This window comes from Macrotis lagotis, chromosome 1, assembly GCF_037893015.1.
Source record: "Macrotis lagotis isolate mMagLag1 chromosome 1, bilby.v1.9.chrom.fasta, whole genome shotgun sequence".
In the NCBI taxonomy this organism is placed as follows: domain Eukaryota; kingdom Metazoa; phylum Chordata; class Mammalia; order Peramelemorphia; family Peramelidae; genus Macrotis; species Macrotis lagotis.
This window is the reverse complement of record NC_133658.1, coordinates 298,851,847-298,864,887: the sequence shown is the minus strand read 5'-3', so window position 1 is coordinate 298,864,887 and position 13,041 is coordinate 298,851,847. Positions and strand designations below refer to the sequence as shown.

Genomic DNA, 13,041 nt, shown 5'->3' with positions numbered 1-13,041 from the left:
TATGTTCCCAGGATTATCAACTAGCTAGCCAGTGTTTATTAGTTTTTAGAAGTTAATATTTATGAAAAACCATATAGTAAAAATAGTTGGTACTTAATATTCCCTAAAATCATGGAACAACATTACACATGCAAGATGTTGAGCATGAAGAATTGGTGCTCTTGAGTTTTGAAATCCAATGAACATCTATTCAGCACCTACAATGTGCATATCACCATGTGCTAAGCACTAGGGATACAATGAATAGACAATCCCTGCCCTCAAGGAGCTTACAATCTAATGGAGGGAGACAGCACACAGAAAGGCAAGTACATATTGTTCCATAGAGTTGAAGCCAAGCAAGGCAGCAGATGCCAATTAGAGTGAACAGACTTTGGTTTCTGCTTTCTATAAAGGAAAGCATTGGAAGGAGGTTAGTTATCCAACTTTCAGCCCTCCATTCAGAGCCAAATATTTTTAACCTTTTGAAGGTCATACAATTGTTTAATAGGCAGAAGTTGATGGGGAAAGAGAAGTCTCTCCTCTAAACTCCAAGACAGTTCCTCCAAAAATCTAGGGTCTAAAAGGCTAGAATGCTGGAATATATAATAATCCCAGAAGTGTGTATGATTATTTTAATGAAAATCAATACCTCTTTTTTTTTTGTGGTATCAAATGAGTTTATCATATGGTCAAAGTAATTCACTCCTTACAAATTTATTAATGATATGTTTTCACCTTTGATTGATTGCCCAAACTAAAAAGTCCAAGTACTCCACTTTCATATTAAATAAAATCTTCTATCTTCATCTTTACACTTTTTGGAAATTGGGCCTTATAATAACCTCAAAGACTTGAGTAGAGAAACTTTCATTTCTGGTTATTTCTAGGAGCTCAGGATGCTGAAGAGGTGGGGGCTGCCAACACCTGCAGAAGCAGTTAGTTGCTGAGTTGCAAAACTGCATCTCCGCAATGATTGCTTTCCTTAATGGTGACTGCTAGGTCAAGTCTGAAAGTAATTTCACTTCTAGTGTTCCAGAGGGTGGTCCAGGGGACACAACTATGCCTAGGACACTTGGAAATCTGGCTGAATGGGATGTTTCTTTGGAATCAAATTCTGCAGGAAAAAATGCATCTGAACTGTGCCCACTTAGAATGTTTCCAGTTCTATATCTAAGATCCTAAGATTTAAGTGCATTGCTCTTTCTTTTTTACTCACTTTCTCATTGCCTTTCTCCCACCATAGTTTCTACATGTCCCCAGTACTTGGCACTTAGTAGGTCCTTAATAAGTGTTTGTTAACTAACTCAACTGATTTTACCATTGTTAATACTCTTGGAAGAGCAGATATTGATATTGGAAAAAAAGGATTTCAGGAGTTGGATAAAAAAATTTTTAAATTAAAATGGTTATTTGGAGTCATTTTGATATTTTCTGAGCATTGGATTACAGGACTTGCCCAAATTTCTGAGGAAACAGAAAGACCTATGTCCTAGGAAAATTTTATTTGTGCCCACTTGAGAATTGTATGTGATCAAAAGGACAACTACTAATAATTCCATCAGGAGTTTATCATTTAATTGGTTTAGACTCCAGAAACAGCATTTTATTTGGATTAAAAAGACCTGAGTTTGCTCCACAGTTGTCTCAGTTACCTACAACCTGTGGGACACCTGTGGAAAGACATACCCTTTATGGCATTCAGATTCTTCATCTTTGTGCAGTAGATGACCCAGAACCCCAATTTTGGGTTTGCTGGACTGGATTGATCTTAGCATTGTGTTTCAAAAATCACTTTTTTTAAAATTTATTTTTCTAACTTCATGTAACAGTAGTTTTCAACAATCATTTTTTTTTTTGCACTTTTCTCCCTCCCTCCCTCCCTCCCTCTCCCCCAACAGAAAGCAATGTCCTAAACATAGATCCATATTATTCACATTTTGAAAGAGGAATCACATCCAAACAGAAGAGAAAAAATAGAGAGAAAATATAATTCATAAGAGAACTTATTTTAAAAATTGCAAGGCAGTAAACTTTAGCCTTTTGGTTTATTTTAACTCCATGGTTCCTTCTCTGGATATGAATGGTATTCTCTATTAAAAGTCTTTTAATAATATCTTTGATTATTGTACTGCAGATATGATCAAATCCATCATAACTGATCTTCACTCCATTTTTCTGTTAGTGTGTATAATGTTTTTCTGGTTCTGCTCACTTCACTCAACATCAGTTCATGCAAGTCTTTCCAGGCTATTTTGTAGTTCCATCCCTCATGATTTCTTATAGAACAATCGTGTCGAATCACATTCATATACCACAATTTGTTCAGTCTTTCCCCGATTGATGGGCATTTCTTCAGTTTCCAATTCTTTACTACTACAAAAAGAGTCTCTATAAATATTCTTGTATGTGGGGGGTCCAGCCTCCACAGGGTCCTTGGAACCTGACAGGAGGGATAGAGTCAGCGAAATGAGTTGAGTCAACACAGGGGTTAAAGGCAGGAGCGGTTTGACTGACTGTCTACTGCTCAGATTTATTTTATAGTCTCAGAATCAAGCAAGCAAGCTAAGATTATTTCCTTGGTTACAAAAGTATACACTTTTCATTATCAATCATATAGTTCATATGGTTACAAATTTTAATCATGTGATTACAAGTTTGATCATGTAGTTAATTTTTATCCCTGCTCAGGCCATGATGACCTCAACCTGTCTGCTATCTAGTTTATTACTACATTGTATAATTGTTAATTCATTTAAAATTATTAATTAAGCAATTCATTTAATGGAAAGTTTTTTTATATTTTCTGTGTGAGTACTGGTCTTCGATGATACACTCCCTTAACAATCTATAGTGAGGGTCATTATGCTTGTCCACCCATCCATTAACTCTTACAATAACCAATTTTCCTTTCAGCCTTTGTTGGTAGAAACCACGGTTACTGTGACTTTTTTTATTCTTTCCCATGAAACTAAGGCTGTTTGAGTTCACATATCAGTCACCTATACTAACTATTCTTTCACCGTCTTTTTCATATATTCCTGTGTATGGTAAGAGGTGGGGGGGGAACTGTTAATTTCCCTGGAATTCTATCTAACCCATCTTGTATGTTTTCCTTGTATATATTCTGACATCTCCTTGGAATTCCCAGTGTTGGGTTTTCCAGAGATTTCATAATATTGAAGCCTTTTGTATGCCTCAGGAGGAGAGGCAGTCCTGTTAAATTTAGAAAGAGTTTACAATTTGTTTTATTCAGGAAATTTCTCTGGAATCCTTCCTTTATAGTCATGTATATATATATTGAAGAAGGAAATGTTCCATCAGGCAGTGTGACCACCTTGAGTCTTCTTGCTGTGCTGTGTCAAGCAACTTAGAGATCCTGGCTCCCAACACTTGTATGTGGGTTTTTACCCTTTTTCATGATCTCTTTAGGATACAGACCAAGTAGTTGTATTGCTGAATCAAAGCACAGGCATAGTTTTATTGTCCTTTGGACATAGTTTCTAATTGTTCTCCAGAAAATTTGTGTCAGCTCATAACTCCACCAACAAGGCATTAGTGACGCAGTTCAAAAATCATTCTTTATTTGTTCTCCTATCGAATGTTTGCCCTAGCCCAAGTATATAAAGGGTCATCAACATCTGGAGAATGATTTTTTGATTTGCAAGTGTATTAGATTTAAGTGAACTGTGCAAATTCATCAACCTTACTCTCTCCTCTAGATTCATTCAGAGTCCAGTGGGAAGACATATGTCAATTCAGGTAGCAATAGCCCTTGGCTATAGTGGGAGACCTAGGTCTCTTTAAACTAAAATCTTTTCCAGGTTTCATTTCATCTGAGGCAACACCTATTCAGTGATTAAGGATAAGTAGGAAGTGAGGCAAAAAAGATGACCTAGTTTTATTTCCCAAAAGAATCAATCTGGGGTGGGGGTGGGGTAGTTAGGGTAGAGTACCAACTCTGGAGTCTGGAGGACCCAACTTTAAATCTGGCCTCACACATTTATTAATTACCTAGCTGTGTGTCCTTGGGCAAGTCACTTAACCCTATTGCCTTGCAAAAAAAAAAAAAAGAATCAATCTGGGAGGGGAAGACTCTTAGAATTTCCGACTGGAACAGAAAGAACTGCTATTTATACTCACTCTGGGTTTAATATTTAACCCAATGAGAGTTGAAATAGATAAACTTTAAGTTTTCTTTTGGCTCTAAATCTTATGATTATGATACATCATGTTGCTCTCCTGCTGGTACCTCTTTATGCATTCTCCTATTATTCCCGTTTCTCTTTTTTTTTTAATTTTTTTTCAAGGCAGTGGGGTTAAGTGGCTTGCCCAAGGCCACACAGCTAGGTAATTATTAAGTGTCTGAGGCCGGATTTGAACCCAGGTACTCCTGACTCCAAGGCCGGTGCTCTATTCACTGTGCCACCTAGCTGCCCCTATTCCTGTTTCTCTTCAGAAAGTTGTTATCAATTCTGGAAAACCATGTGCTGACATTAGCACTTTGAAGACTAAATCTACTAGAGCTTTTACTTTTCTTTTTTCTGGTGGGGATTTGAGACTTTATGATGATATTCTAGATCCCTTCCATTTCTAAAAGTTGAGACTACTCTTAGTAATTAGAAAGGAATTTTTACCTAATATTTTCCCATTTTCTTTTGTCCTATGCTGGAAGATCATGACATCTAAAGAATACACAATATCTCTACATTGACTCTAGCCTTTTAGTCATTCTCCAATCATTCATTAAATGCCAAGTACTTTATACTATTATGGGACCCGCAAGGTGGTACAGTGGATAGAGTGCCAGACCTGGAATCAGAAAAATTCATCTTTTTGAGTTCAAATCTGGCCTCAAACACTTACTAGCTATGTGACCCTAGGCAAGTCACTTAATTTTTTTTGCCTCAATTTCCTCATCTGTGAAATGAGCTGAAAAAGGAAATGGTAAACCACTGCAGTGTCTTTGCCAAAAACCTCAAAATGAGGTCAACAACAAAGGCCTATTGTTGGGATTCAAAGATAAAGCAAAAGTCTTTGTCCTCAAAGAGTTTATATTTAAGTCACAGGTACAAAGTAATGAGAGGCAGGGTGGTATACTGAATAGTGAGGCAGTTTCTGAGCCATTTGGGTTAAGTGGCTATCTCTGGATTGATTTTAGCATTGTGTTTCAAAAATCACTTTTTTTCCATTTATTTTTTCCAACTACATGTAACAGTAGTTTTCAACAATCATTTTTTTGTGACCCTGAGCAAATCTGATACTCCTGAAGACCATTATCTTGAAGACTAGATCTGTACCTATCTTATCTGTGATTTCTTAATACCAATAAAATAACAGGTCTGATTAAAAAAATATAAAATAACAAGGGGCAGGGTTGGGGGGGGGAGGGAAGTAGGGAAGGTCTTAATTGGGCATCCAACTAGGAAAGGTCTGAGGAAATAGCATTTGAACTGAATCTTGAAGGAAGTTAAAAGATTCAGAAATATCCAAGTGCATTCCAAGCAAGGCGGGGGAACTGTGTGAGGCTCTTAAATCAAGATAGAATGTTGAGGACAGGCCAGTTTGACTGGAATGTTGAATACATGATGGAGAGTGAAGTGAAATAAGGCCAGAAAGGTAGACTGTGTCCATATCCTGAAGAGCTCTAAACTCCAGGAGTTTGTATTTTGTACTTGGAACTGTGCTTTAGGAATATCAATTTGGCAACTGTTGGAAGGAAAGGCTTTGTCAGGGGAATCTTTTAAATCAGTTGGTCTCATCCCGAAGATGAATTTATCGCTTAAATATTTTGATCAATGTATTTCAATATAGTTTATTTCCTTTGTAATATCATGTATTTTATGCATTTTAAAAAACATGATTCTGAGAAGAGATTTACAGGGTTTACAAAACTGTCAAGCAGGTCCATGACACACACACACACACACACACACACACACACACACACACAGGTACAAAATGCCTTACTCAAAGAATGGTAAGCTCATTCAAATGTAGTAGAAAGCACACATGAATTTGGAACTCAAGTTTAAATCACAAATCTGCCGTAAGAACCTCAAGAGGCCATCTAGTCCGACACTCTCATTTTGCAAGAAGCCCAGGAAGGTTATCCGATGAGGTCACAGAGGTCAAAGGCTGAATTTGCAACTCAGTAACAGAGTTTCTCAGGTCACCCCACTTTAGCGGCGCGGTTTACCTGCCTCTGTGACATGAGGCGCTCTCTAAGGTCCCCCCCCCCCCCACACCCGGCTCCAGTCCCCGGTGCCTCAGGGCCCCTGAAGGCTGGCATATCTGACAGGACCCGGGAGCCCCGCGTCATAAACGTGTCTCCAGCACCAGCTCGGGCTGAGTGGCCGCAGAGTCTGGGGTGGCAGCGGCCGGGCGGACGCAGGGGCTGCCCGGCACCCATGCGGGTGCTACGAGGCGGGGAGGGGTGGGCACCGACGGGGGTCCGGGCTATGGAATGCTTCGGGAAGAGTGGAAAAAAAACAAGTCAGAGGCGGAGAAGTCCAAGGAAATGGGGGGAGGGACGTGCGTGTGCTGCAGCGATCTGAGGGGCCTCGGCGCGGGCGCTGGGAGCCGGCCGCAATGCCCCGAGCGGCCCGGCCCGGCCCGGCCCGGCCCGGCCCGGCCCGGCCTCCCCAGGGTGACGCAATCCCGGCTCTTGCATCAGTCCGGGCCCCGCCCCCGGGCCCGGCCCGCCCCGGCCGCCCGGCTTCGCGGCCCCTTTCGCGGAGCTGGGCTCCGATTGGGCCACGTCGGGGCTGGCCCCCGGCTTTGACCAATCGGCGCCGGCCACAGCGTATCCAGCGTATTCGCCCGCGGCGGCGGGGAGGGGCGGCCCATAAAAGGCGGCGGGGCGGGGGCGCGCGCACCATACGGGGAACTGTCGCTCGGGCGGCTGTTTGTGCGTCCCGGGCGCGGCTGGGAGCGGAGCCGCGGCGCCGCCCTCTGCTCTGTCCGGCCGGAGGCCGCCGCGGGCCGAGCCCGGCCTTGGGGACCCCGAAGACATGGAGCCCGAGCCCGTGACCCTCCTGGTGAAGAGCCCCAACCAGCGGCACCGGGACCTGGAGCTGAGCGGGGACCTGAGCTGGAGCGTGGGCCGCCTCAAGGCTCACCTGAGCCGCGTCTACCCCGAGCGCCCGGTGAGGCCGGCGGCGCCGCCCCGCTCCCCGCCCCGGGCCCCGGCCCTCCCCGGCCCCGGCCCCCGCCCGCGCCCCTTCCCCCCGCAGGCCTCGCTCCCCTGCGCCCTCCCTGTCTCCTCACCCCCATGGCCTGCAGCCCACTGGGCCCTCTTTGTCCGGGCCGGGCCCTTTCCCGTTCCCCCCACATGCCCTTCCTTGTCCGGCCCAATCAGAATCAGCCCCAGACGGCGTCGGGGGGCCAGCGGGGCGCCCGGGACCCCGGCTTTCTCGCCCCGGTGCTGCCCATGACTCTGTGACCTTGAGCTTGACTCCTCTCAGACCTCCGTTTCTTCCCCAATAAGAGGTCACTGCATTAGTCTGCTCCCGTGTTCTCGGCATAGTTCTTTTAGAAACTACAAAGTTCCTTATTTGTGTCATCTGTAACATAGTGAATCTACAGATGTAGAAACCATGGGGCGGGTTTCCATTTCCTTTCAACACTGTAGCTCCTCTGGATCCTGTGGTGATACTGTGACAGTCCTAGGATTACTCCCACTAGGGAAGGCTTAAGAATTGTGCTCTCCTCCTCGACACCTTCCTTTTTCCTGGGGCTCCTTTCTACTCACCGGAGACCTAGATCACTTAGTGTGTTTGCTGGTACAGAGGCATCAGTTAGTGGTCTTTCTGGTACAGAGGCATCAGTTAGTGGTCTTTCTGGTACAGAGGCATCAGTTAGTGGTCTTTCTGGTACAGAGGCATCAGTGTTTTTTCTGGTACAGAGGCATTTTTTTTTTTTGTTTGGGTGGTTGTCTGAGATGAACTCTTTCTGAGGTCATGGGACTTTGTGCCATAAAGAGGCAGTGTGGCATCTCTTGTTTGGGTTATAAAAGTATGGTCAACCTTGCCTTTTATCAGAAGCCCTTCCTCCCCTCACGTGATCATGCATGAGCTGTTGGAGCCTTCATTTATTTACCCAGTGGTCTTATGTAATAGGCAACAATAATGTTGGCTCCCAATTATATAATTCTTAATTACAGTGGAGCAAAAAAGAACTAAGGTGTCACTAAAGAACTACAGATTATCTGTTTTAGAAATGTTACAGCTCAACAATGCAATTTTATTTAAAAGTTAAGAAAAACTTTCTGAAACTTAAAACATCACAGTGGTTATTTTTTGCTTTGCTTTAAAAGCAGTAACTTTCCAGCCTTCAAGATTGTTTGATTTAGTGTTCAATTAATATATTGTTTACTGTTTCACATTTTGTAAGAAAACAGTTGATTTTGTGATTTCATTAAATCTGCAAATTAGTGACAAATAGGCCAAGTTCACAAGAATTTATTAAATATAGAGTTCATACTCTGTGCCAACACTGTATTTAGCTGGTATTTATGGAACTTTTTAAAGTTAACAAAGGACTAAAACTCCTATTGGCTCTGGGTTCTTGAAGGCTGAGTCAACAAAGTCCAACCTCTTGACAAACTCTGCCAGGAAAGGCTTGGAGGAGAGTCCTAGCAACAGATTATGTCAGCTTTCTGACACATCTCAGCCACTCAAAGGGCCTCACTTCATCTTCAGAAGGCTGACTCCTTGATGAGCAATTCTCTGCCCATGGTAGCCTTGTAAACATAAAAATCCAAAATGGTGCTCAGTTTTCTGAGACCCAACTTTCATAACTAGAGTGGCAAGGAAAAAAAGGGGGGGGGAGAGGGAAGAATTCTAAGAATTTTTAGATCTTAACATGGTGTTGATATTTCAAATGAAATCCAGTGATTAAAGAAAAGCACCTACCATTAGAATCCCATCAATGGTGACATTCTCATTAAAAATGAAACCAGAAGGAGCAAGTAGGTGACAAAGTAGATGGAACACTGACTCTGGAGTCCAGACCTGAGTTCAAATGTGTCTTCAGACATTTGATACTTACTAGCTTGGGGAATCTGGGCAAGTCACTTCCCAAATGCCTCACCAAAATGAAACCAGAAGACAAAAATAGAAGAATAACTTTTATTGGAGAAATAAATGAAGGAATTGATGGAGTTGGTTTTAATGCTCAAAGACAACCCCCAAAAAAATCATTTCATGGAACATTGGTCATCTAATATCACAGCATTCGTGATAAACATTTACAAGAGACATTCATGAAGATTGCTTATGTACCAGTATTGAAGGAACTGAGAAGGTAGAGAAATTCCATGAAGTTGATAAAGTTCTCTTTCCCTCCAAATTATATAAATTATTTCAGTAGTATAAATGTAAAGGTGGTCATTGGGATACAGAAAAAAACCCTTGGAAAATATGGTTTTGAAAGAAGGAGAGAGCCTAGAAGACAGACTCTAGAAGCCTCATAATCAGTAATATTCTTATGAGAAGAGAGGAGGCACTGGACATATCGAGCACCAAATAACATGAGGAAAATGAGATGATATTTTAAGAAATAGGAACTGATTCCTTAAAGTGGAGTCATTTCTAAATAAATGTTTTATTTAGAGTTAGGCAACCAACTGGTGAGAGCAAATAATAAAATTAATACCAAATAAGAAAAAATAGAAATGCAAAATCATAATCCTATGGATTTAGAGTTGTGTAAAGGATGATTAGAGTGTAGCTAGTCCAATCCTTTTATTTTACAAATGAGGAGATTGAGACCCAGAGAGATCATATAGCTGGTAAGATGAGATCTGAAGTAAGATTTTTTTCTAATTCCACTGAACAACATTGCTTTTTTTAAGGATATTGCACCTTTTTTAGGGAAAAGGCATTAGCTTCATTTAATTTAACAATTTGGAGAGAGATATTTCTTCCTTTGAGAGTTTTATATCCATCAGAAATTAAACATTACATTCTTTTTTTTTTTTTAGGTTTTTTGTTTTTTTTTTTGCAAGGCAAATGGAGTTAAGTGGCTTGCCCAAGGCCACACAGCTAGGTAATTATTAAGTCTGAGATCTGATTTGAACCCAGGTACTCCTGACTCCAGAGCTGGTGCTTTATCCACAGTACCACCTAGCTGCCCCTCATTACATTCTAAATATTGTAATTCATGCATTCTTTTATTTTGTTAATTATTACCTTTACATAAGGACTAAATATAGCTATTTAACAGGAAGATTTATTTACATGAAGTCAATTCAGGAAACAATGCAAATTTAAACCACTTTTAAAAGGTGCCCAAGGACAAGAAAATCTGGTTGACAAATGTCCTTGTGTGTTTGTATGTATCTATCAGTCTTACATATGACAGTGGGCAGGCATCTTGTAAATGACATTTGGAAATTTCCTCTTACAGGGGAGGGGGTAAAATGATTATTAGCTCTGTGCTAAATAGTTCTTCCTAGTTTTTGTGAAGATTAAAATTTAAGAGTATAATCTCAGAAACCTAATTCAAATTCTGTTTTACTGAAAAGTACAGGTTGTATATTTCCTGTGATAAGTTCCAAATTCAACTGAACTTTATCAATGATCACATAACTAGAAACTGAAGTCATTTTTTCCCCTGAATTTTAGGAGTGGAACTTTGCATCATTAAACATCAGTGCATTACTAAATATGTTATCAGTGAGAACTGCTGGTCAGCTGAGTATACTTTCTAAATTTAATATCTAGCAACACTTTAAGGGGTTTTTTTTAGGTTTTTTTTTGCAAGGCAAATGGGGTTAAGTGGCTTGCCCAAGGCCACACAGCTAGGTAATTATTAAGTGTCTGAGACCGGATTTGAACCCAGGTACTCCTGACTCCAAGGCCAGTGCTTTATCCACTACACCACCTAGCCGCCCCCACTTTAAGGGTTTTTTTCTGGAGAGAATTGAAGAAAATAAGCATATGCAATACCTTTTTGAGGAAGAGGTTGTTTAATATATAGGGAATTGATGTAACATAATTAAAGATTGAATTGTGATTTCTATTCTGTTTCCTCAACAAGAGAGAAGAGGATCAGAGATTAATTTATTCAGGAAAGCTGCTGTTAGATCACCTTTATCTCAGAGATATACTACCTAAGGTATGTTACTTATAAATTAATGTTTTATTTTACTCAAAAAAATATTTACCAGGTTCAGTTCAACTTATAGGAACTTTAATGTGTATTTTTTTTTTATTGTAGCATGAAAAACGGCATGTTCTTCATTTGGTTTGCAGTATAAGAAATCCTTCAAAAATGCCTGAAAAGGTAAGTCTAGTTTTCAATATTCTGAAAGGTCATCCCAGACTCTTGGGAAAAAAATTGAATTTAAACTCTCAAATTTAACAATTTTTTAGTTGTGATAAGTATTTTTTTCTCTTTTCCCAGGAAAGATCAGAAATTAAAAATAGTACTTTAAAACTAAAGTGAAAAGCATAAACAAATTGATACACAGGTATCAGCAGGAAAGAAAACAGTTAAAATGAACAAGAACATGATTTAATCTACACATACTTGCATAATCAAATTCATGGACTAACAGGGATTTTTAAAAAATTTTAATTGCATTTAGACCATTTTAAGGTATGACATGGCATAGTGTTCAACTTTTTATAGAAGGTTAATGAGTGACTATATCTTTTTGCCAGTTATTTTCCTTGACATTATTATGTGAACATGGAATTATTCAGTTTGGTATAAAAAAAAAGATTTTATAGATTATAGAACCCTTAAACATGCTAGTCACAAGCATGCATTCAGCATTGTTTCCCAAGGGATATTATTGTATTATTGTATTGTATTTGCATTTCAAAAATATTTGTTCTTGGAAATAGAAATCCTCTATATAAAGTTTTATTTTTAAAAAAAGCATGACAATATAGAAAGCCCTTATATTCTAGCAATTTTGACTATGTTGAATGGATAAACCTGATAAACTAAATACAAGAATGATTGCTTTGAATTTCATTTGACATGTCATTTATCTTACATAAATGTACCACATGGTCTCACAATAGACATGGTTCAAGGTCTTTTCCCACATCATCCTTTTTTTTTTTTTTTTTTTTGCAAAGCAATGGGATTAAGTGGCTTGCCCAAGGCCACACAGCTAGGTAATTATTAAGTGTCTGAGGCCAGATTTGAACTCAGGTACTCCTGACTCCAGGGCTGGTGCTCTATCCACTGCACTACCTAGCCCCCCCCCCCCCACATCATTCTTAAAGATTTTTTTTATGACTATCTAATTTGAGAAACAAACAAAAAATCCTTACATTAAGAAAGTATAAGTTTGTTCAATGGCTGTAGAAAAAGTACTGTTAAACTTCCATGAGCTTTTAAAAAAAAATTAGAAATTCAATCTATTTTACAAAAGCTTTCCTTGGGGGTGATTAGGTGGCACAGTGGATAGGGCACCTGCCGTAGAGTCAGGAGTACCTGAATTCAAACCTGGCCTCAGACACTTAATAATTACCTAGCTGTGTGGCCTTGGGCAAGCCACTTAACCTCATTTACTTTGCAAAAACCTAAAACAAAAACCAAAAGCTTTTCTTATAGTAACCAGTGTGAGGTAAATAATATAAATATTGTTAAAAATGAAGAAACTGGGCAGCTAGGTGGCACAGTGGATAGAGCACCGGCCCTGAAATCAGGAGTACCTGAGTTCAAATCCGGCCTCTGACACTTAATAATTACCTAGCTGTGTGGTCTTGGGCAAGCCACTTAACCCCATATGCCTTGCAAAAACCTAAAAAAAAAAAAATGAAACTAATACTCAGAGAAGCTAAATGACTGAATTTATTTCGGATCAATAGCTAGTAACTAAGAGTCAAATATAAACCCCAATGTCTATTGTCTCCAAATTTGGTATTCTTTCTATGGTGTCTTTCTATGTGTGAGGAAAGATTAATTGAAAAGATGTTCATTTATTGATTCATTTTTATGCATTTAAAAAAAGTTTAGAAAGGAGAATCATGAAATCAAGAAATATTTGCAAGCCCTTCTCCCCCCCCAACCACTTTAAACTATTGCTTAATATTGCAT

General features: G+C 39.9%; 1 protein-coding gene across 2 annotated transcripts in view; it reads left to right on the top strand.

Moving 5' to 3' along the window:
- HERPUD1 (homocysteine inducible ER protein with ubiquitin like domain 1) overlaps positions 1–13,041 on the top strand; it is a 37,453-nt gene that overhangs the window by 17,605 nt on the left and 6,807 nt on the right. The window contains exons 1-3 of one of the 2 annotated variants that reach the window (XM_074211272.1): positions 6,859–7,127; positions 11,023–11,100; positions 11,203–11,268. In XM_074211272.1, coding sequence (XP_074067373.1) covers positions 6,993–7,127; positions 11,023–11,100; positions 11,203–11,268 — 279 coding nt within the window. In that variant the 5' untranslated portion in view covers positions 6,859–6,992. Of the gene's footprint in view, positions 1–6,858; positions 7,128–11,022; positions 11,101–11,202; positions 11,269–13,041 lie in introns of those variants that run through there. The other variant, XM_074211271.1, reaches the window with a different exon arrangement.